The sequence below is a fragment of the Sprattus sprattus genome, assembly GCF_963457725.1.
Source record: "Sprattus sprattus genome assembly, chromosome: 8".
In the NCBI taxonomy this organism is placed as follows: domain Eukaryota; kingdom Metazoa; phylum Chordata; class Actinopteri; order Clupeiformes; family Clupeidae; genus Sprattus; species Sprattus sprattus.
The window spans coordinates 22,849,375-22,873,228 of record NC_137927.1 but is presented as its reverse complement, the minus strand read 5'-3'; the positions used below and the strand labels follow the sequence as shown (position 1 = coordinate 22,873,228).

The following is a 23,854-nucleotide window of genomic DNA, read 5'->3' as shown; positions in this document are numbered from 1 at the left end:
AGAGAGGCTAGCCCAACCTTTATCATGCCTGCCTCGGGTTAGCTCTCCCCTGGTTGTCAGGATCAGCCTGAGTGTTTGTAAGTGTGTAGTGAGCACTGTCCTAGAAAGGTTGGGCCCGGTGCTCTGCTTGCAGTGTGTGCTCTGGCTCTGGCCCTCCCTGGCGAAGTAAGCCGTGTAGCTGTATTTGTGAGGAAGTGACAGTGGATCTGAAATAGTGTGGACTTTCCTGTGGGGGCTCCTCTTCTGGCGGAGGCTCAGTTGTGTGGCAGAGAGCAGAGGGAGGCCGTGCAGCGCAGCGCTCAGGCTGCCAGCACCTCGGCACTTCCTCTCAAACAGCATTGGGCGTGTGAGTGGACGTGTGTTTGTTTACACTCGGCCAGGCTGCTGCGTCGCACAGTCGGAGAAACCACAGCTGTTGCCAAAGTTGTGTGCTAACAAACTGTGATGCTAATCAGGTCTTGTGTGGCTAAAAGTCCTCAGTGTTTTGAGTTGTTTGTGCCTGAGTTTGTTCTGGTTGTGAAGCTAGCTGATTGTCGAGAGAATCCATTTTGGATTTGATTACTGTATACCATAATTAAGTAGATGTTATCAAGCCTTGAGGATTTTTGTAAAGATTTTCTCAGACCTTACCAAAATGGGAATAATACAGGGCTTCTGAATAAAAGGCAGCACTGTCATTGATTTCTGTTAACAAATTATTGACCTGAGGCATCTTTAGGAAGGGAGGGGGAGGGGAGGAAAGAGGCTGACCTTAATGGCTTTTAGGGGGGTTTTACAACTCTCTGCCTCAAAAGGTCAGGGAAAACATCCATAGAGCAGTTTGGGTGGAATCCTCTCAAACTGATATTGAGCTATAGTAATGCATTGTGTGTTCAACGGGACTTGAAAGGCTTCCCCCCTTTTGTTTTTAGCAAACCATATCACCTTGATGGGAGACTGGGTCCATAAGGAACTCTGCCTTATCTGAAGAGTACTGTTTAAAGAGTTTTTTTCCGTACCACTTAGTGTAGTTTAGCAGCCCTAAGACATCCACTCTCTACGTTGTAGACTATTTTGGTTCTTGTTTCTGGAGACTATTTTTGGGATCTTTTCCATGTGGTAGGCCCAGTTACGGTAAAGAGCTGGCACTACTGATAGGGTAGGCTAATCATTGAAATCCATGACCTCATCAGACAGCTTTTGGGATTTGCCTGGTCCCAGATCTTTTCTAATGGGAGAATTTTACTTTGCATCACAATAGAGCATCACCTAATGCAGCAAGCCCTTGCTAATAAGTAGATCTGACTGAACTGTCAACATTTGTACTGCATGTCTGTGCTGTGATCACTAGCATTAGAGATGAGATGGGAATTGGCCTTTTTATCCTTTGCAAGGAAAGATATACAAGAATGTTGATCTAGGGACAGTGTGTGTGTGTGTAGTGTGTATGTTTGTGTGTGTGTGTGTGTTTGTGTGTTGTGTGTGTGTGTGTGTGTGTGTGTGTGTGTGTGTGTGTGTGTGTGTGTGTGTGTGTGTGTGTGGTGTGTGCGTGCGTGCGTGGGTGGGTGGGTGTGTGTTTGGGCGGGGTGGGGTGAGATCATTGAGGAATTAGTGCTGGTGAGGTTTGAAAAGGAGAGCGAGAGGATTATTGCCAAAACGACAGAGTTCCCTCTGAGGCTTTCCACATGTGATTGGGCCTTTCATGCCAGTGTTTACACAGAGCAGCTTGGGCCCTTTGGTTCCTGCTGGTCATTCATCTCCTCTGTCTTCAGCCCTCGCTCATAGTATCACCTTTCACTGCTGCCTGCCTCTGCTCACCCCTGCTGCAGGATGACGAGAGGAGACCAGTCAGTGTGGACACATGCGTCCAATTTCCGATTTCAGTCCGATTTAAATTGGATATTGGACACATGTGACTCCCCAGAACTAGATTCATTGTGTCCAGCTTGAGTCCGACTGGACTCCGATGTAAACCCCTGGACACACGATTCGATTCCGCTGGGAATTGGACTGGGCGCGCATGTGTCTCTCGAAACTAGATTGAAATTGGACAACAACAACTTTTGCACGTGCTTGAGATCGTGCCCACAGACATATACATGCATCATATATGTCTATGATATGATAATCGCTGCTAGACGCTCAGTTCTTGTGCTCCCTCTCATTCACGTTGAAATACTGAAAGCGAAACTGAAACTTATAAACTGCAACGCAACTGTTTGGGACAGAATGCGCTAATTCAGTGAACAAATATTTTCATATTACTTTTTCACCAGTTGTTAGTCATGTAATCCTTTCATATCGATGTGAATCAATCAATACTAATACAAATTTAACTGTGGTGTGTTTTTGTTTCATTTCACAACGTATTTACTGTATAATCAACGGTAGCAGATGTAAACATTCCGCATTTGATTTGATCTGACACGGCCAAGAACTAGTTGTGTCACTGCCATGTGCTTAGAGATAGAGCAGTTAACCCCCCATGGAGACCCCATGGAGAGAATTGAATGGGATCGAAGTGCTGCCATCATGTGCCCGCACTGAGTGATATTTAAACAGTTGATGCTCTCTCTCTCCCTCTCTCTCTCTCTCTCTCTCTCTCTCTCTCTCTCTCCCTCTCTCTCTCTCTCTCTCTCTCTCTCTCTCTCTCTCCCTCTTTCCCTCTCTCTCTCTCTCTCTCTCTCTCTCCCTCACTCTCTCTCTCTCTCTCTCTCTCTCTCCCTCTTTCCCTCTCTCTCCCCCTCTCTCTTCCTCTTCCTTTCTTTTATTGTCCTGAAAAAACAGAGAGTGATGCCGCCATCAGGAGAATGAAGGAACTTTTAGTGTTCGCTTTTTAACTGTCAACCTGCGTGAGTTTCATCAGGCAAACTGCCTTTCAACACAACCTATCTGTCAGTTATAAGGGAGAATAAGGAAATCTTTGGGTGTTCTAGTGTTTCGGAGAGCCTGGCAGGTGTGTGCTGTCAAGGTGTGACAGCTGATCCCTCTGGCTCTGTTCTCTGCTGAGGTGAGGAGTTTATTAATGAGATTAGCCAGCCTCTGCCCTGCTGCCTGATTGGAGACCACACTTTAATGTGTTTCAGTTTGAGGAAGCTGTGAGGGACTGCCAGAGGCTTAAGTGTTTTCTGTTAGTGCTTACTATTGGATGGCCAATTTGGGCTCTGCATCTCATTTGGATGAGAGCCAAGGTATTCTTTTTTTCAGTTAGTGAGTGATTTTACAGTCAGCTACTTGGAGAGAATAATTGGGACTGTGCCTGAGGACAAGCTTACATCAGAGAACACAGGGGGGGGGGGGGTTCTGTTACTGGTGGTCCATTAACACTAACTAATGGTCATGTATCATCTAACAAACTGCTTTCCCTGACAGTAAGAGGCCGAGGTCAAAAAGCGCATTTGTTTTTAAGCCTACAGCACAAGCAGGTTCTTGCAGTAGCACGTACAGATTATAGCTGACAAATTCTGTCCTTATAATGAGTTGGTGCAGATTGTAGGTGGACATTAATCAGGTTGCCAAACATTCCAGTTGGCCTACATCTGGTGACATAAATGTCCTTAAGTTTTCAGATGTGGCAGAATGTTTGAAATGGTTTGAATCTATTCAGATTCTTGTCACATAATCTGTTTGATAGTAAATTGTATTTGACCCATATAACACTGTTCACATTTGACTCCAAGATAGCTTTCAGGGCGATAATGTATTCATTAATTTAAACAGGCTATTGATATGATATTTCTGGAGGCTCAATATTGGAACTCATTTCCATAAATGGCATTGACTGAAGATTTAACCTTAAGTCTTTTTGGTGCGGAGGATTAGGTTGATGGATTGGAATACATTCAACCTTAACTATCACATGATGGGCTGAGGACATCCCCAGAAAAGTCCTGAGCTAAAACATGAGTGATGATCGGGTTTATAGATCCATGCAAGTTGTACACTAGGGGTTGTCAATATGAGTAATCACATAAGCAGTGCCCTGCAGACATAAAACTGATGCTTAAACATATTTAATGCAATGTGTATCCAGTGTTGAATTCAAACATCCATGACCCAACATCCCTGACTGTTTCTGTGGTTCTTGCATGAGCATGGTTTGTTGCATTTGTTGTAAACTAACAGACTGTTTCATCTTTTCCTGTGTAGATATTTCCCCCTTTACAATCCAGCCAAAATCAATTGTGGTCACAGAAGGATCTGTTGCCCGCTTCAACTGCAAAATCACAGCAAGTCCTCCCCCCATCATCACCTGGGAGTTTAACAGAGTCACTTTACCCTTGGCAACAGAGAGGTTTGTCCTCCTTTTCTCCCGGTTTTGCTTTTGTCAGGTGCAAGTAATGCTGTTTCTTCCTTACAGCATTTAGGTCAGTGAGACTGATCACATGCTCTCTGTTCAGGATCACTGTCCTGCCCACCGGAGTGTTGCAGATTCAAGGGGTGGAGGACAGAGACGCTGGTAACTACCGTTGTGTGGCCACTAACATCGCCAACCGTCGCAGGAGCACAGAGGCCACTCTTACTGTCACTCCAGGTGTGTGTGTGTGTGTGTGTGTGTTTTTTTGTGTTGTATGCAGGGACTCACTGAATATGATCAGGCCTAGAGCTCAAATTAACTTAAAATCTTCTAGTTTTTCTTAAAAAAACAACAACAACTAGGGACGTAGCTTTCTGGAAATGCAGATAGATGTTACGACTATATCTTCAACTTCGTCATTTTTAAAACCTTTAAGCTGGCCTAGTTGCCTTACATTGGGCTGATTCTATTAGTATTACTGTCCCCATGGATAAGTATTTTGCTTGACCGAGGGTGTGACTGTACTGGTTTTATTTCCCCACAGCAGCCGGTGCCCAGCTTCCCCAGAGGCCTCGCATCATGGCTGGGCCCCAGAACCTGACCGTGTCGCTGCACCAGAGCGCCCTCCTGGAGTGCATGGCCACGGGCAAACCCAGGCCACTCATCTCCTGGAGCCGAGCCGACCACAAGTCCATCGACGTCTTCAACACCAAGGTGCTGGGCAGTGGGAACCTGATGATCTCTGACGTGAAGCCCCAGCATGCAGGGGTATACATCTGCAGGGCCACCACACCTGGCACTCGCAACTTCACCATCGCTGCCGCCAACATCACTGTGCAAGGTAGTGAGCTTACCGTTACTCCCTTGTAATAGGTATCAGCAGACATTTGAACGCTTGTTTTATGTGAATAGGAATTACCCAGTAGCTGTCGCATGGAAGAAATAATGACGTTTCTGGACATTTTGTGGGCTTTCCTCTGATACTGATGAGAATGGTTTGTGTCCCAGCTCCCCCCTCACTGGTGGAATGGCCGGAGAGTCTGACTCGTCCTCGTGCAGGTACAGCCCGCTTTGTGTGCCAGGCGGAGGGGGTGCCCACCCCCCACATCACCTGGCTGAAGAATGGCGAGAGGGTCCACTCAAATGGAAGGGTCAAAATGTACCACAGGTAGAACAAACCCCCTCTTTCTTTCTTTCTCTCGATCTCTAGGTCTACGTTTTCAGCTAAGTGTTACATTTTACAAATCAGAGCCAGAAGGCATGCTCCACTGATTCAGATTGAATGAAATGGTGTTAATTTCGAGTAATGAGGAACACAGCACGAGCAGTCGCCTGTAGAAGGGCAATCTGCCGTTCTTAAACGGGCTAATTTGTCTTTAGGAAACTCTGGAGCAATGAAATATTCATAAGCTTGTCCCTTCAGTCAGAGGAGAGGAGTTTGAATAATTTACTTGTGGCTAATGGCATTTTAGTTGATTTTCCTGCTGGCGCATCTGTCCCACTTACTGTTAGTGGACTGGCTCCGAAATTAGAATTGCCCAGTGTTCTGGACCACTGGATTCGTTACGTGACTTTGTGTATGTGTGTGTTCCTTTCAGCAAACTGGTGATCAATCAGATCATCCCAGAGGACGATGCCATCTACCAGTGCCAGGCGGAGAATGAGCTGGGCTCGGTGCTGTCCATGGCCCGGCTCATCGTGGTCATGTCGGAGGACCGGCCCAGCGCGCCCAGGAACACCCGCGCCGACACCGTCTCCAGCTCCGCCATTCTGCTGGCCTGGGAGAGGCCAATGTACAACGCCGACAAAGTCATCGCCTACTCTGTGCACTACATGAAGGCAGAAGGTGAGTGAATGAAGGGAAAGAGAATAATGAGCTAATCAAAGCTAACTGGATGCACTTCCTCCCAAACTCCTCCTCAGCTCTTGTGATGAGTGTCTGTTGAAAAGGGCAGTATTGATGTGAAATATATGTTGAACTGTAAGATTAATGGACTTTTTGGCCCCCAGGAGTTAACAGTTAACACCATTGTGAGTCCACGGTGCTCCCACTTCCTCCTTGCCCTGAAAATGGAATGTGGGACATTTGCCATCTGTTGTTAATAGTTGGTTGCTGGGCAGAGGTCAAGGGAAAAGAATGACTACACCACTAAAGGAAGAGGATTAGCCTTCTCTACTTCTAGTCCTAGTACAGCTGCCCTTAAAAGGTGCAGGACCCACTCTTCGATGTGTATTCTTAGTTTAACATAGGCACGGGAGAGACAAAAAACACCTTTCAGAAATATTTAATCCTTAGGGCATTTTGGAGTCGTAGCCGATGTGGCCATTAGTCTTTATGCTTCCCCAGTGCCAGTTGAATGGTTATTGTTGATGAAGTCAAATGACCAGTTAGTGATGGGTTAAACAGTCAGTCATTCAGCTGACTCTTACCAGTTTTAAAAGGCACTGAATGTAAAAGAAACACCTGTCAGGTTATACAATAGTAATGGAGGGAAAAAGTCAGAAAATCAGCCTTTTCCCTCATGAATGCCAGGCTTTTGTGAGTGATTTTGTCCACTTAATAGGAAGTTAGCAGCACATTATGTTCCTATGCTAAAGAAAGCCTCCCCGTTTAGATTGACAAAAATGGCTAGGACACTACACTGTGTCTCTGTTGTCATGGGCAGAAAACATCGGAAATAAACGGCCAATCCATTGAAGGCAGGAACTAATTAGCCTCCGTGTTGAAGTGTGCTAATCCTGTGCTGGAGAGGCTTGGAGGAGGCACAGGGAGCGCTCGACTCGGCCTGGAAGGCAGGCTTTGTCCTGCTCTCCCTTTTCACCTCAAGTCCAGCGCGGGGCTCACCAAGCACATTCAGGGCCCCCTAACAAGGCGCTCTTCTGTCTGCTCTCAAGAAGCCTGTTTACCGGGTCAGAAATTGGGCCAGGGCGATTCAGTGCAGCCAGGCTTTAAGTGATTCCTTTGTGTGATCTTCCCAAAGTGTGCTAATTAAAGTGCTATCAGGTGCAAGCTGCCTGTGTGGGAAAGTTTGAGTTATGGACATGTTGATGACATGCCGACGTTGCCAAATGTGGACGATCTGACTAGTTTGATTGAGTTGACACGTCTGCTGTATGGCGGCCCAACCTCAGATTGGCACTCTTTCTATGTTTATAAAAGATCTTCAGAATTATTATACTGATTCAACAAGAATGAGTGGCTTTCCAAAGTCAAAGAAATTATGCACTAATTAGTCTATCAAAGAGATAGATACTAGTTACAAGATGCAGAGGGCCAGGTCCTTCTTTTCAATCTCACTAATCCACATAAATCTCTCTGTTATTGTGGGGAGGCCTCCTCAGAGTCAGACCCCAATGCCTTTCAGTGGCCCTTAATTAACAACTCAAAAACAACGCTCTCCTCATTAACATTCTCAAGCACATTTCTTTCGTTGCCCATTTTTCAATGTACCCTTCATGATTCTTTAAGGGATATTGAAAAGCAAAAGTGTTACAAGCAACACTCTTATGTCGCTTCCTGACTTTTAGACTTATACTTTGGAAAACTGCACCGAGCTCTGCTTCGGATGGTAGATGATGTGGTGATGGGTAACTGCATACGGTGTGTTTTGACAACAGAGCCTCTCTTCTCCACCCAGGTTTGAATAATGAAGAATACCAAGTTGTCATTGGCAATGACACCACCCGCTATATTATTGATGACCTGGAGCCTGCCAGGAACTACACCTTTTACATTGTGGCTTACATGCCCATGGGAGCCAGTCGCATGTCTGACCACATTATCCAACACACTCTTGAAGATGGTGAGTTTGCACATGTAATACACATGCACATGATCATGGTATACATACATACATACATACATTAACACATTCACTAAACATATACGTTATATACATTCACACATACATACGTACATATATACATTCACACATTCCTTGAACATATACACTAATTCTCGCCAACAATGTCAGGTAGTTCTCTGTTGTAACTGCTCTACCCACTTAGTGCCAAATGATTTTCTGTGATCCATTTGGCACTCTGGGCATGTGAACTGAGAGTCTGGATCTTTCACTGGAGAGGACTGATAGTCCTCGCAGCCCATTATTTCAAAGAACAAATACCAGCTGCCTTCCCCGAGCAGCACGACTACAGGCACGGTGGCCTGCTCTAATGGAGAAGGAGATGAAAGACTTTCAGCTGGTTAAACATTAGACTGGATGATATGTAGAGACCTGCCCCAGCAGAGTGTTGAAAATACAACCTGGTACTTAACTCCAGTTAAAGGGGTCTGACCTCACTTTTAAAATCATCCCAAGACTCCTGTCCTAACTTTAGACCCCTCACAAGCACATTCTTTCTAATACAGAGAACAAGCCATAAATCAATGCACTTGTTTTCTGAATGTATTATTTAAGGAGCCCTCTTGCTTTTCACTTAAACCTTTACCTCAGGCGTAGTCATATTTCCTGCTGTAGACCTACCTTTATTTATTTGGGCTATTGATAGTCATTTTATAATGCCGTTGATTGATGGTCAAGGTTTTATTCTTTCTGATGCGCATCAAGGGAGAGAGGAAGGTTTCACAGAAGTGTAAATCATTAGTCCCAACCCTACATGAATATGTATGAGAGGACAACTGTGGCACAGAAACTGCCACAATGCCACAGAGAAGACAGAAAAAAAAGAATAATAGTCTCCCCTTGCTGGTGTCTGTAACTTTTTGAAAACAAATTCAACCACCAATCACAAAGTTCAGCATGGAGGACACAGACTTGACACAGACTTGCTGTTTGAACCTAATTATGAGACACACATGAATACAGGATACATAAGAATAGTGAAGAATAATTATAGAAAATGATAGCGACTAATGATTCTGATCCACAGCCCTTTCACTATGAAGATCAAGGGCAAATGACCCAGAGTAAATACTAGAGATCAGTGTCTGCGAGTCAATCATAGAGATCAGTGTCTTTCTGTCTCATTTCAGCAGGTTCCCTTACTCCCTTACCCTGTGTGCATCAGTTAGTAAAGCGATTGACCTGCCTGATCTTATTACTGAAAAGCCATGAAAAAACCATACTAACAACAAGCATGCTAGCATGCTAATTCATGTCTTTTGGTGCTATCATTTTTTACATTTTCGCAGGGTGGTCTGACCTGGACCACAGAACTATGTAGTGCATAGCCTAGGTTGCTAGTTTTGGAAACTTTGAAAATGATGAGTTGTAAATGATCCCACCACTAGTTGTGTACATCACTGCCTTCAGTATCTGAGCTGGTAAGTGCGGTGTGGGTGTATGGGTCTGAGGTAACACTTCTCCTCTGTCCTCCGCAGTGCCCCTGCGAGCCCCTGAGCTCAGCCTCACCAGCAGCAGCCCAACCGACATCCAGGTGTCCTGGCAACTGCTGCCGCCCAAGCTGAGCCGCGGCCACGTCTCGGCCTACCGCCTGGCCTACCGCACCAGCACCGACAGCGCCATCACCCAGCTGGAGCTGCCGGGCCACTACGCTCAGCACCTGCTGGAAGGCCTGCAGCCCGACACCATCTACCTCGTACGCATCGCCGCTGCCACCAAAGTGGGCTGGGGGGAGCAGTCTGCCTGGACATCCCACCGCACCCCTAAAGCCTCCAGCACCAAAGGTACACCGACAGTGAAACAGTTCTGAATGACAGAAGTCATGACAATAACATTGTTAGATGCTCATGCGGGTTAAGCGGATATTAGTGCTTAGGCGATAACCTACAAACTGCACATGTTAAATAAATTGACATTCCTCCCTACTGTGTTTGGCATGTATAGATTAAGCAAACAAGAACATGCTGCAGGCCTGTAAGCCGTCAACTAAGGCTAGGTTGACCAAGCCATATCGTGCACGTACTGTATATGCAAATGGTGGGCGCTTTGAAGTCCACCGAAAGCAAAGTTCATTGTGGGGAGAGCGGAGAAAAAAAAACAACACAAAAACAAAACAACGGCGAGAGCTCCAAACCTCAGTGAGATTAGTGTGAGTCCCCTCTCTGTGTGTGCGGCCCTGGTGGTGCTGTGTGTGAGGGGCCCATGTGAAGAGTGCGCTCTAATAATCTTGTTAAGGCATTGCATTTGTTACTCAGCGACCTTTGCCCTGCACTGTCAGGAAACATGGGAATGGCCTCAGTCATGGGTCATAAAGAGAGAGACCCAAGCCTCCAGCAGCACAGAGAAGAATAGGGCTGTTTAGTGCCAGAGGGCCTGCACACAAGGGGGAGGGGGGATGCTTCTCTCAACCTCCCCTAAAAAGAGAGTGCATTTTCTAAGGCTTCTCCTCAAAGCCAGCTAAGCGTGACATGCTAGCTGTGTGTCCAGAATGTGTAGCCTTTTTTTTTTTTTCACTGGTCATGGGGTCTTTGCTGCTTGTGTTTGGCTGGCCGTGGATGTGCCTGCTGTAGCTCTAAAGAGTCGATGGGTCTCTTGAGGGGGTGTAGGGGGACAGTGGGAGCAGGGCCTGTTTTTTCCATCAGATAAAGCAGGAGAACAGCTGGGTGGGAGACATTCCTAGTTGCGTCAACAAGACCAGGAGCAGGAGCAGGAGTTAAACTCACTTGTCAACCCCCGGCCTCACATTCCTACAATACTTTGAGCTCTCACATCCACCCTCCTGTGAGCCCCCCCATGAGTTTAGTACTGTCCTTCAGCAGTAGCTGGTATAAATGCCATGGAGCAAGGTCTCAGCTGGAAGGTCAGCTGTGTATTAATGGTAATACCAAGATGACACCATGGGTTTTCATGCAAAGAGTTAAACTGAAGATCAGGGTGTTGTTTCTTCTAATGCACGAACATCAAAGAAGGAGTTGAAATAACAATAATCAAATGATCTTTTCATTGATGTAAGACCTGACACTGCTGTGACTAACTGATCCCTATGTGTTCTCCAGTGCCCCTGGCCCCAGTGCTGCAGCTGGAGCCTCTGAACTGTACCACCATTGTGGTCCATTGGAAACTCTCCCCAGGCAATGCTGCTGGCATCCAAGGCTACCGGCTCTTCTATCACGAGGAGAGCCAGACAGAGAGAGCCCCCATTCAGTTGCGTGCCCAGGATAACCACTACACCATCGGAGGACTCGGTGAGTGACTTAAGTCTCCCTGTGCCACCAATTGGCTGCTGAATTGATTTAGTATGTCCTGTTTCAGCATCAATTGGGAGTTTCTCCATCATATGAATGGTTGTAAGTCATAAGTATGTGTGTGGATGTATATTGAGCTTTAATCGGTATACTTGAAGTCGAAACCTCCGTTAGATAAACTTCAGTTAACCTACGTCAACCCATTTCTGTAGAATGATCGACCATCTTTGTGTTGGAGAGAGAGGTCATTAGTTTTGCATAGAACAATGGGGGATCCTCCTATCAGGAGAAGCTATTGGCAACAAAGAGCCCTGGCCTGATTGATTAAATCAGCCCTGCCATGGAAGATATGTGTCCCATCTCAGGAGGGCCTTTCCCTGTGAAAAGGGGACCAGGACTCCCAGCCCTCCCCGTCCTACACTCCACTGACCTTTTGACCTCCCAAACCCTGAATGTGTGTCCACCCAGCAGTCCTCCAAATCAAGCTGTCCGGTCAAAGCAAAAAGGCCACAAAGGAGGGTCCAGGCTGTCCAGAGCGTGGAGGTCAGCTCTTTCATGCCCTGGCCATGTGTGCTCTAGGCTGCTCTCACGGCTCCAGAGCCAGTGGACATCTAGCCATCTGTGCTAGGACAGGGTCAGCCATGTGGTCAGCAGCTGAAATGTAAATCAGGGGAGGCTTGGCTGAGCACTGTCCAGCTCTGAAAAAAGGTGGAGGAGGAGGAGGAGGAGGAGGAGGAGGAGGGGGAGAAGGAGGTGGGGGAGGCTCACAGGAGCCATAAATACAGTGTGAATCCTCCTTTTTTCTGTTTTCTCTCTGGCGGATTGTTTTTGTTATCCGTGCAGTGGCCATACTGTGAGGAGAACAGTGAGGCAGGGCACGGGGAGGCGACACCACAAAGCAGGAAGTGTTCACACATAATATTGTGATTTATGTGAAGTCGTTTCAGTATCAATATCATTATTTGCTTATTAATTAAATACTGAGAAGAAATGTCATGGCCTTATATCTAAAGGCTCTTTAAGTGGGTTAACCTGAGTCACCACCCGCTTGAACTGAGACATACATCTTTTATTATTAACAAGCTATGACCTGAAAACCTAACAGACATGCACTAGTCCATAGTCAGTTTTTAGTTTTCATTAGTCACATTGGACAGCCTTTTTGGTGGTCCGCATGGCAGGGCCTCCATTGGGCCTGTTGTGGATGGAGGTGGTGGTGGTGGTGGTGGTGGTGGTGTTGGTGAAGGCTTTGGCGGCCTTACAGGAGAGTCAGGCTGTTATTTGGTGGGGGAGATTTACGATGTGTTTTATGAGTGCTGAGGGCCCAGCTATTGGAGGGGCTCTCACATCAAAGCTGGCCATTGTGCTGCAGAACAGTGTTTATTGGTTAAGAGTGAGTCAAGCAAACTCAGACCTCTCCCCGATAACCCAAAGCCTCCGCTGTTTTGTTGTAGCGGGTGGAACGGCTGGATACGCACATATTATTATTATTATTATACACTCCTAATGCTGCTCAGGATCTGGACACAAGGCAGAATGTGTGTGTGTGTGTGTGTGTGTGTGTGTGTGTGTGTGTGTGTGTGTGTGTGTGTGTGTGTGTGTGTCTACTGGGACAAGTTTCCTGAAATAAATCAAATGTACCCTACTATCATGCACTTAAACAGTCCTATCTGCATAGATGATAAAAAAGACACCATTCTAAAGGGGCTGCTGTCAGGGGTGTGGGGGGGGGGGGGGGGGGGGGTCGGGGGGGCGTAGTAGGATGCTTGTTGCTGAGGAACAGAAAGCCCCTATAAATACTCACCTAAATGCTGCTCATGCTTGGAATTCAAACAAAACTAGGCAATGAAAGACATAAGAAGAGACGTTTTCATTGTATAATTAAACTGTATATGAGATGTAGAAAGGATTGATGTGCTAGTCTGTAAAAATCCGTTACATAGATTGCTGCTCTTTCGCCTTGCCTGCTTGCCTGGGGTCTGTTTATAGCATCTGAATATTTATAGCGCCATAAAGGCGAAGGCCTCTCTACAGTAATTGCTTTGTGTTAAGTCTCCTAATATAGGGCCTCTTTAATTAAACTTGTGTGTCCTCATCCATTTGGGTCCGCTTTAATGTGCATGTTTACCTATATCTGAGTAGTCCATGGCAGTATTTCACCTCTGAGAGGTCATTTTACCATTGATTTTATTTGAAGTGACAAAGCGTGACTTATTCTTCTTAATAAACCATCCTGATGTGACTACACTCTAATGAGGAGGATAGGTGGAACACATGAATTGTTTGTAAACGCCGATCTTTGGCCGACCGTTTAATGCACCCAGCATCCAACCTGAGCCAACTGTCACACGATTAGCACAGCCGCCCGCTACCACAGGTCATAAATGTGTCCTCTCAATGCTCTTGATATTTTGATTTCATGTTTGGCTGACTTAAGGGAGATTTGTCCCTTTTTTAACTCAAGTTAAAAAATGCCAGTATATCTTCCGGTATACATTTCTCCTCCACATGCTGACTCCATTGTATCTCATTAAAGTTTGCAAACCTGCATTGAGACCTGTGGGTAATGGAGAGTAAACAGATATGTCTTAGTACAGTCGTAGCTCAGGGATGTGTCAGTAGCTTGTGCTCCCATACTGAGTCATGTTGAGAGAGAGTGACACTGCACGTGCTCTGCTGGCTCTTTCCATGATGAATGGCTCTTCCTGAGAGGAATATGAGCCGTTGTAAGCGAGCGCTGCCTCGGTGGAGGCCCATGATAGAGTGGCGTTTCCCCTGTTTTGCTTGTTCCTCTCCTGGAGTGCTTGGGGTTAAACTACTGCCGGGCTTGTGGCAACCGAAGAACAATCTGAGATTTATTTAGCCGCTGCAGGCCATCTTATGGAGTCAGTGGTGTTTGTTCTGTTTACAAATCTAGTATATCATGTTGAGTGTCAAAAGATAGATGTGAGATACTGGGGACATCAATGAGCTGCCTGGTTCGATTTAAACAAACGTTGAGTTCATTGGCTATCTGTGGAGACAAAGGCCTCTTATATGAATGCACACAGAGGAACATATTGTCCGTGTGTGTGTGTGTGTGTGTGTGTGTGTGTGTGTGTGTGTGTGTGTGTGTGTGTGTGTGTGTGTGTGTGTGTGTGTGTGTGTGTGTGTGTGTGTGTGTGTGTGTGTGTCTGTGAAAACAGAACAGATTTGCCATGCTTTGTTTTTTGAGTAGCATTGAATCCACATATGCTAGTTTATATAGGACCATTAGCAGCCACAGTGTCCTTTATCTGTGTGTGGTATTGAGCGTTGTTGAATGGACTAATACATGCCTTCCTTTGAGAAGCTGGTTGGTTGTGAGAGGCAATCAGTGCAGTCATGAGTGACTGTGCAGGGTGAGGTGTGTGTGTGTGTGTGTGTGTGTGTGTGTGTGTGTGTGTGTGTGTCTGTGTGTGTGTGTGATGAGGCATTATATCTTTTAGGGCCCAGTGTGAGCATTCAATACAAAAAGAAAGACCTGCCAGTTAAGTCCTATTTTGCTGCTGCCGGTGCCAACACCCAGTAAAATGTATATATTTGTTTTAAATTATCTCATAGGGTGATACTTTCATCCGTACATTTTATATATGAAAGTCGCTTTGGAAAAAGTGTCTACTAAGTTCACAAACCTAAACCTAACATTTTGTTTTTAGCTGTCCATCACACATTTGTTTTGGTTTTTCAAATGTATTTTTTTATAGCATTTTTCTGCTCGGTTACCCAGCTAAACTCTCCCACTCCCGAAGCCCCACCTTCAGCAGGATTTAGCTTGCCCAGATTCCATGTCAAAGGTCATGGCCCAGATGTCATCCCCCCTACTTCTCTCACTGCGTAATTGCCCCGGGCCACCATGCAGAGGGGCGGGGTTCCGTGTTGGGCTGGACTCCTTGACCACAACCCCTAAAAAGATGGAGCCTGGAGTCGGACATAGGCTCCAGGCTTTGAGCCAGGCAGATGACAGTGGCATTTCTTTTTGTGTTTCAATGTATTTACAACTATTCAATAATTCCCCATTAGATATTCATCGATGTATGTTGGAGGAGCGTGATGAATTCATTTTTTATTTTATTTAAAAATCTTTTAAATTATTTAGTCAAAGTTATGTAAGACTAAAAATATATACTTTAAAGTCAAAGTAATATAAGATTACAAAAATATATACTTTAAATAAACGCTCAAGGAAGTTTCATCCCAACTCCAGTTGCTCCTGCAACTCTCCTCCTGCACAGAACTGAAGAGTTCTCCCCTCCTCCCCATCTGTCTGAAATAATTTCTTTATCTTCACCCAACTAAAGCTGGGGGGTATTCTGGGAGAAAAAAAAGGCTCAACTCGTATTACACACCCATGACCTGGAATTCCTAGGGAGTTTTTATCTGGGCCTGACCCCCTGACCCTGGGCTGGCTCCACTGAATCTTGTGGATCCCTGTCACTGCGCGCTCCCCCCTCAGCGCCCCAACCCTCCCACAATCCCTCGGGCTCAAAGAGCAAGCTGATGCATGGAACACCCAACACCTCACTCTGCTCACACTTTTTGGGCTTGCAGTCTCAGTTTTCCAGCTGCCCAAAAGGTGGCACCTGAGCTCTTGGAGGCGTCAAACTGACGGGTGTACACAGCCTCAGAGGAGCCCTGCTGTCTATAAGGGGTGTGATGCTCACAAGGCACAAATTAACTGAGCACATGCAGGATAAATTATCTTTGTCTCCAACATTATAGATGTGTCAATAGGGGCTTTTTAAACATTTTGAAATCACTTTTGAAAACATTTTACATCATTGGTTCTTTTTCTTGTTTTTGTTTTTTTGTGTGACCTGGTGAGGGATGATTTCTGTGTCATGATCTGTATTGAGCGCTGCTGTCACTGGAAGTGTGTGAGACCTGAGAGAGGGATATTCATGCCGCTGTTCCCAGTACTGTCATTAATCTCCAGCGTTGTATAGCACTCTCTAGTGGCTGTCATGAACACTACAGGGTAACCTGAGTTTATCGTTCACCATCTGGAAGGCCTCACAACCTCCATGTACCCATAGCTGTACAGCCTTCACGGTGGGTTTATACTATATGAAAAACTCATATGTCAGGCTATTGCAAAGCTTGTAATTTGTTTTGCAATATAAATAATGGATTAATGACCAGGTTATCAGCAGTTGCTGTCTCCATGTTGACCACATTCTGCCTGACTGGGTTGTATATTCATTCTTAAATGTATATCGTAGCCCGACCTATTATCCCGCACGACCTATTATCCCGCAAGAGCTGGTACACGTTACTTAATATTGATTTCGGTGTCATCCAGGATCGCAGATTTCGGAAAACATAAGTCCCTGCCCAAAAAGGGTATTTAAATTAGCTTTGTAGCAAAAATGGCACATATACAGCGTATTGAAGTGTATAAGATAGTGTTGTAATACTGCATGTACAAACCAGCCTGATACAAATAGTAGAATTTTGATTTCGCGACGTTCGGTGTAAATTCTTTTTCTTGTTGAGCTTGATTCCCAACGGCATTTTACATCAATGCGGGATAATAGGTCGTCGCCAACTTTGTTGCCATTTCGCGACTGTACAAAACAAATCGGAAAATACGTTAAGAAATGTTCCTGCTGAGAGTCAAACAAGACTTCGTGCATGTTCTACACACCTGTCACTTCTGAAATATGTAAGGTTGATTCATTAAACCATATTTATATTGATAAAAACATATTTGTTAAGCGGATTTTTTGGTGGCCCGCGGGATAATAGGTCGCGTTACGATAGTGATATTATATATGTCATTTACTTATATACTAAAAACCCTGCTTGAAGTGTGTCTAATTATCTGTAGCATACTCAGAAATATTGAGAAAGTGAGAGTTCCAGGGTTGGCATTAACCTATTACTTTGAGAGATGTGAGTTGTGTAATTTCTGGAAGGTGACCCAATGGGGTTTTGTAAGGGCACTGGCTTTAGCGGTTTGACTGACTGCTCCTGTGTTCCCATGGAGCCATTGTCCCCTGCTGCAGCCCCTCCTCCCTGTCCTGGGGGCTGAATGAGTGTCCAGTGGTCAGCAGAGGATGGAGGTGGGGTAGGGGCGCAGGGTGAAAGCCGTCCATTCTGCTCACAACTCACTGACAGAGTGATGGATGGGGTGCTCATCTTTTGTGCCGCTCAGGGAAGGGGGGTTGAGGGGGGGGGGGGGGGGGGGGGGTCAGGGTGGATGGTTGTGCTGGTCAGGAGTTGAGCCCTCAGAACCACACATCTGCTGTAGAATGGCCCTCTGACCTCCAGTGCCCAGCGCCCATCACCCAGTCTCATCATGCGCGCGCAACACACACACACACACACACACACACACACACAGAGACGCCTGAGTCAGCAAAGCCCTGCTGGCCACACACACACCTCTCCGCTGTACTCACAGTCCATTATGGATTCACATGCTGGGCTCATTATCAATGCATGGAGGGGGATGTTGATGGCCAAGTGACACTGTCAGCAAAATGTCTTATTTGCATGTGTTCTCTATTTGAATGTGCAGACCCCAGAAAGAAGTATCACGTCAAACTCCTGGCCTACAATTTTATGGGAGAGGGATACCAAGCAGACCAGACTGTCAGCACCCCTGGATGTGTCTGTAAGTTGCTTCCATTTGAGGAAATCACTATATGTTATTGTATTGTGTCGTGCATTGAAAATAGATATTGATATTGAGCTGTCAAGATGACAATGATCATTTTATTCAGTCATTAAGTCAGGCAATGCCATTCATCGTCACATACTGTATATATAAAAAATTAATCTCTCTTTCATAGCCGTCCGTGATCGTCTGGTACCCCCTCCGCCACCCCCTCACCATCTCTATGCAAAGACCAATAGCTCATCTGCTGTGTTCTTGCACTGGGCCGGCCTGCCTTCAGCAAGGGCCAGACTGTGAACTACACCGTCCGTTGTAATCCTGTGGGCTTACAGAACGCCTCGCTGGTGCTCTACCTGCAGACGTAAGTGCTCCAGACGGGTTTCTCCTGAGACAGACAGGCAGCTATAGATAGGTTAACGTAGCCATCTCTCGTTATAAAGTTAAAGATGTGATAATTGGGCCATTTTAAACACATTTTAAGGACCTTTGAAATCACTTTTTACATGATTGGTTCTTTTTTTGTCTTTGTGTGACCTTGTGAGGGATGATTTCTGTGTTATGATCTATAATAATAATAATTCATTTTATTTTTAAAGCACTTTTCATTCAAAGGAATCTCAGAGTGCCTACATATTAGAAAATAACTATAATAATACAATACAATTGTATTGATCTGTATTGAGCGCTGCTGTCACTGAAAGTGTGTGAGACCTGAGAGGGGGATATTCATGCCACCGTTCCCAGTACTGTCATTAATCTCCAGTGTTGTGTAGCACTCTCTAGTGGCTGTAATAAACACTACAGGGTAACCTGAGTTTATCTTTCACCACCTGGAAGGCCTCACAACCTCCATGTACCTATAGCTGTATAGCCTTCTCAGTGGGTTTATACTATTTGAAAAACTCTTATTTCAGGCAAAATAATAGTTAAAGTTGTGTTAATAGGACTTGGCAAGAATACATGACAGTACTTGACACACTGTGCATTTCAATAACAAGACAAACACTGAAATACCTAGACAAAACATCATAATGCCATTTCTGTCTACACTTAAAATATATTATAAACATGCACAAGATTTTGCTGCAGTAATTGAGTGTATGTCCTTGTCATTTCGGTAATGTGAAAAATACCTTGTCATGTTTTTGCAGTGCTGAACCGAGTCTGCTAGTACAGGACCTGGAACCCAACACCCGCTACGAGTTTGCAGTTCGTCTCCACATTGAGCAGCTCTCCAGTCCTTGGAGCCCTGTTGTATACCAGAGCACACGTCCTCAAGGTGAGCATCATGATTCAAAATGACAACCCCCACCCCTCACCACATACCATATGTAACAGTCTGTGCGATCAATGGTTTAACTCACGGTCCCTATAGTGATTAGATCCCTATTTGTTTGTTTTGCATTGTAGCTGGAATGTATTGGCTTGTGATATAGGAAACCCTCTCTTCAATTGTTCCCCTGAATACTCATGAAATAAGATCATTGAGCCTCTAGTTAAAATGGACAGGATATCATCATTGATTATGAGGTAATCCAATTTCAGGTTGCTACTGATCTGGCGCTGAAATCAAGAAGCACTCAGATACTGTATTTGACCTGATTTAGCTGGCTGTTAACATGGCATAGTCCCCATCAGTCACGTACTCACAAAGCTGAAGCTGAGGTGTGGCTTAAGTACAGCCTCTCTCCACTTATCTTCCCAAAAGGCCACAGCCATTTAGTGGATTTACAAATAAGCCTCAGCAGCACTACAGGGATTGAGCATGGGAGTGTGCCAAGTGTGAATAGATCACATCACTCAGGAGGCCTCCCGTTGCACTGTGTATCCTGCCATCAGGGTTCCCATCAGGTATCAGAGTCACTTAAAAGCCTCTGAGTGTTTTGCTCCTATCAGATTTGAGCTCGGATTGTGCTTAGAAAATTAGTCGTCGAAGTAGACTTTGTGCCTTTTCAGTCCTTAAAAAAAAGCTGTTTTCTCCAGATACAGTTTTCAACTCTCTCATCTCCTCTCTTTTACAGCACCCACACAGCCTCCATCTGGAGTGAAGGTGACGCTGATTGAGGACGACACAGCCCTAGTCTCCTGGAAGCTACCAGATGAGTCCAGTGTACCAGTGACTCACTACACCATCCTCTATGCTTCCCGCAAGGCCTGGGTGGCTGGTGAATGGCAGGTGCTCCAAAGAGAAGGTGAGGAGAGATAGAAAGGGAGAGAGAGAGAGAGAGAGAGAGAGAGAGAGAGAGAGAGAGAGAGAGAGAGAGAGAGAGAGAGAGAGAGAGAGAGAGAGAGAGGAGAGAGAGAGAGAGAAGAGAGAGAGAGAGAGAGAGGAGAGGAGAGAGAGAGAGAGAGAGAGAGAGAGAGAGAGAGAGAGAGAGAGAGAGAGAGAGAGAGAGAGAGAGAGAGAGAGAGAACAGTTGCTGGGCAGAGAGGGCTGCAGGGAGCCCTTACAGACCCCTAACACCTGCCCCCTCTCCACACCACAAAGCCAATTGGAAATCAATAACTCATTTCATCCTACAATCCATCTTTTTATTTGTCATTCATCTCTTGTGATTCCTGCGTGCTTGTAGATAATGCTCTGTTGTCTGTTACCAGTGAAGCAACACAAGTTTGAGAGTTCTTTGATGCAGAGTTGCATGAAAGTATGTGATGTTCCAGTCTGGCTAAGAAACAATTGACCACTGCCAAACAACAATAATGATATATTCTACTGACTTCTTTCTACTATATCAAATGTTGCCCAAAGTCCTGCTCAAAGTTCTACAAGAAGACCAAAAGAAAAATAACAGAACACAGTGCAAGACATTGTTTTAACAATAACGCATCTATAACTGAATTTGACACAACCTTTTGCAACCAAACAGGAAAGAAAAATGGCCCACTGTTGTGTTCCTCAGGGAAGAAAAACAAATATGCTGATTGGCTTAGACATGTTGACATTTGACTGGGCACATAACTGTGACACAGGCAGCTGCCAAATGTTGGAAGCTCCTGGAACTGCTGATAGGTTTCTAAGCAGCAGAGAAGTAATTCATAGCAGATGACTCCTCGAAATGCCTGGCATCTCTGCTTCACTCCTGAGCTGTCGTTGTGGAGGGTCAACGCTGAGGTCATCCACAAAGCCCTCCTACCTGGCTTTGGACCCTCTGTGGTGTAAATCACTTGCAGCTCCATGACAGTTACTGTTGAGGGTTTGGCTGTGTTACAGCCAGGGGCTGGGTGGTACAGGGGTCTGGAATGGGCACAGCCTGCGATCTTTGACCCCCACTTGTTCTTTGGGCACGCTGGTCACAAATAGCTCCTCTACTGCTGGGAAACTTTTATGTTTTTTTCCACTGTGCAGTAAACCTTGGTTTTTCATGGTTCAGTAGAACCATGGGAGAGGGGCACTTAAGAAACTGCTGGTTTTGGGACCACAGAGGAATACACTGATGACCACTTATTTCTCTGCCAGAAAGACAGCAGGATATTTCTCTGTGTTCCTGTAATCTTTTTTTTTTTCTTCTTCATGTAAACGAGTCTAAGTGTCCCTTTTCATTCTTTCATTCGCAGGGAGCATCACTATGGCTTTGCTGGAGAAGCTACAGCCAGGGAACGTCTACCTGGTGAAAGTGTCAGCCTCCAATGAGATGGGTGACGGGCCATTCTCCAGTGCAGTAGAGCTGGCTGTACAAACAGATGGCTCTTCCTCTGGCCACGTCCCCAGGCGCTCACATGGCTCCACTCATGCCAAAGGTCAGAGGAGGATTCATGGAACAATAGTCTTTCAAATATCATGACCAGAGCCCCCTAGTGGGCTCCTCTGTGTAACTTTCAAGATTCTGTTCCTTAAACAGGCTGTAATTATAACCGGTGGTACATCAGACTCATAAGGTCTTAAATTGAATATCTTAGCCTTTTGCTTTCATTTCCAGTTTGAATGATTTATATTGTAAGGCGGCCCGTGAATAACAGATATGCATGCTGTCAGTGACCATGGTTCAGCTGCTTGTGTGAAAGGAGGTATCTTTCTACTGAGATGTGAGAGGACTTTTCTCATGACTGATAATGTGTCTTACAGCGTTTTCTGATGGCTTCTACCACCTTGACCAGAAGTCGATGACTGGCATCATCTTAGGGGTGTCTGTAGCACTCACCTGCATCATCATCTGTGCCATTATCCTTGTGTGTAGGGGCAAAGCCAGGTAATTGCATGGTCATTTTCAGACCATTCTGCTGTCAATACATGTTTCCCTTCAATTACCTTAACTGGATTAAGTTGTAGGCCAAGACCCATTCTTGATAGCCCAGTGTGTGATTATATTAAATTGTTATAATGATTATATTGATTTGATAGGAAATCCGGCACAACAAAAACTGTGAGACAAGGTGGTGGCCAGATTCCTGCCCTCTCTCATTTGGCTGGCAAGGTTCAGGTTGAGAACGCAGAGGTGATGGTGCCCATGATGAGTGATCATTTCATTGACGCCAAGGTGAGAATCAAAAATATACAATCAATCTTGCTTAATCTTGCTCGTGAAACTGTGAAAATGTGATACTTTTAAAAGCCGTGCCAAATTAATTAATCAAGACTGTCATTTTTAGGGTGGAACGAATTTGATCATAAATAGCTATGGCCCAGTCAACACAAATCCTGAAGTGAAGAAAAAGAAGAAGTGGCTTTTCTTTGAGAAGGAGGGAAACGAGAAAAGACAGGTAAAAAAGATACAAAGTCAAGTGGAAGGGACACATTGTCCATGGTTAACAGTCTGTTGCATCATACTCTTTTTCTTTGTGCTACTACACAGAATCAGCGGAGGACCCAAAGCACATGTTCCTACCAGCCAGGGACCACGGTTCTGTGCTTTAAGGAGGAGGCTCACCAGCCCACTTCCCTGCAGGTTCTGTTTAGCTCGTCGGGAGACACTGAGGGCTCCAGCGAGGGGAGCCACGAGACCGGGGATTCAGGCCGCTACTCCCATGACGAAATGGAGATGACCGATCTATCATCAGGACAAGGCAGTCGGCCGTCTTCTCTGCAGGGAGTGGAGAGTGGTGGGTCTGAAGGTGAATGTGTCCCTGAGGCTCCGTCATCGGACATCGCTGTGGACATGGGAGAAGGCACAGTAGAGCCCTGCCAGGAGCAGCGTGAGGTCCCAGACATTTCCCAGCCTGCACTTTCCCTGTCGTGGTGTGAATGACCCCAACACCATATACCTCTGTCCCCGCTCCTTATCCCCCTATTCCTCCCTTTCCACCTCCCTCCTGTTTCGATGGACAATGAGCAGGAGGCCAAAAATCAAGAGGCTACTTGGAAGACTAGTGCTCTGGCTTCATATTTATGCCAAAGACCTGTGTTTATTGAATGTCTCGATTTTTCTTTATCTTCCTTTTTTGTGTGTCTGTTTGTTTAAATCTCACCCACCATGAATGTTTAAAAAGATTGTCAAAAAATGGGAAATATGACTGTTACATTTTCTGACATTATTTAAGTTTGTCACTGGAACGAAAGGGACAATGGACCTCCTTTTGCTGACGATCTACCTCAGTTTACTTCAGGTAAACATCAACTATGTATTTAATGTCCACTTATACATACAGTGGGGAAACCCATTGTTATAACAATTGATACTTCCTGATAGCAATAATTTGCGTCAATTAGCTTAGAGTTGTCTTCTGTCTTTCTGTGCTTTTTTTTTTTTTTTTTTCCGAAGGATGGGATTGTAAGTGCACTGCATTTCCTTTTTCTCAAGTCAGCACATTACTAGTGTACTAATGTAGATTTTTCAGATGAATGCTCTCAGGTATATAATAATATTTTTGTCCACATTCTGCTGCATTATGAAGA

General features: G+C 45.3%; 1 protein-coding gene across 1 annotated transcript in view; it reads left to right on the top strand.

Moving 5' to 3' along the window:
* The window catches only part of prtga (protogenin homolog a (Gallus gallus)), a gene marked incomplete at both ends in the record, with an annotated part of 33,813 nt that extends 10,606 nt beyond the window's left edge, over positions 1 to 23,207 (top strand). The window contains 18 exon segments of the mRNA XM_080843539.1: positions 4,129 to 4,273; positions 4,380 to 4,513; positions 4,821 to 5,117; positions 5,285 to 5,444; positions 5,875 to 6,122; positions 7,915 to 8,079; positions 9,618 to 9,923; positions 11,196 to 11,384; positions 17,926 to 18,021; positions 18,200 to 18,286; positions 18,289 to 18,385; positions 19,176 to 19,303; positions 20,046 to 20,216; positions 21,580 to 21,762; positions 22,088 to 22,211; positions 22,364 to 22,499; positions 22,612 to 22,743; positions 22,821 to 23,207. Of these exon segments, the coding sequence (XP_080699665.1) occupies positions 4,129 to 4,273; positions 4,380 to 4,513; positions 4,821 to 5,117; positions 5,285 to 5,444; positions 5,875 to 6,122; positions 7,915 to 8,079; positions 9,618 to 9,923; positions 11,196 to 11,384; positions 17,926 to 18,021; positions 18,200 to 18,286; positions 18,289 to 18,385; positions 19,176 to 19,303; positions 20,046 to 20,216; positions 21,580 to 21,762; positions 22,088 to 22,211; positions 22,364 to 22,499; positions 22,612 to 22,743; positions 22,821 to 23,207 (3,185 nt within the window).
* Positions 23,208 to 23,854: the final 647 nt, after the last annotated feature.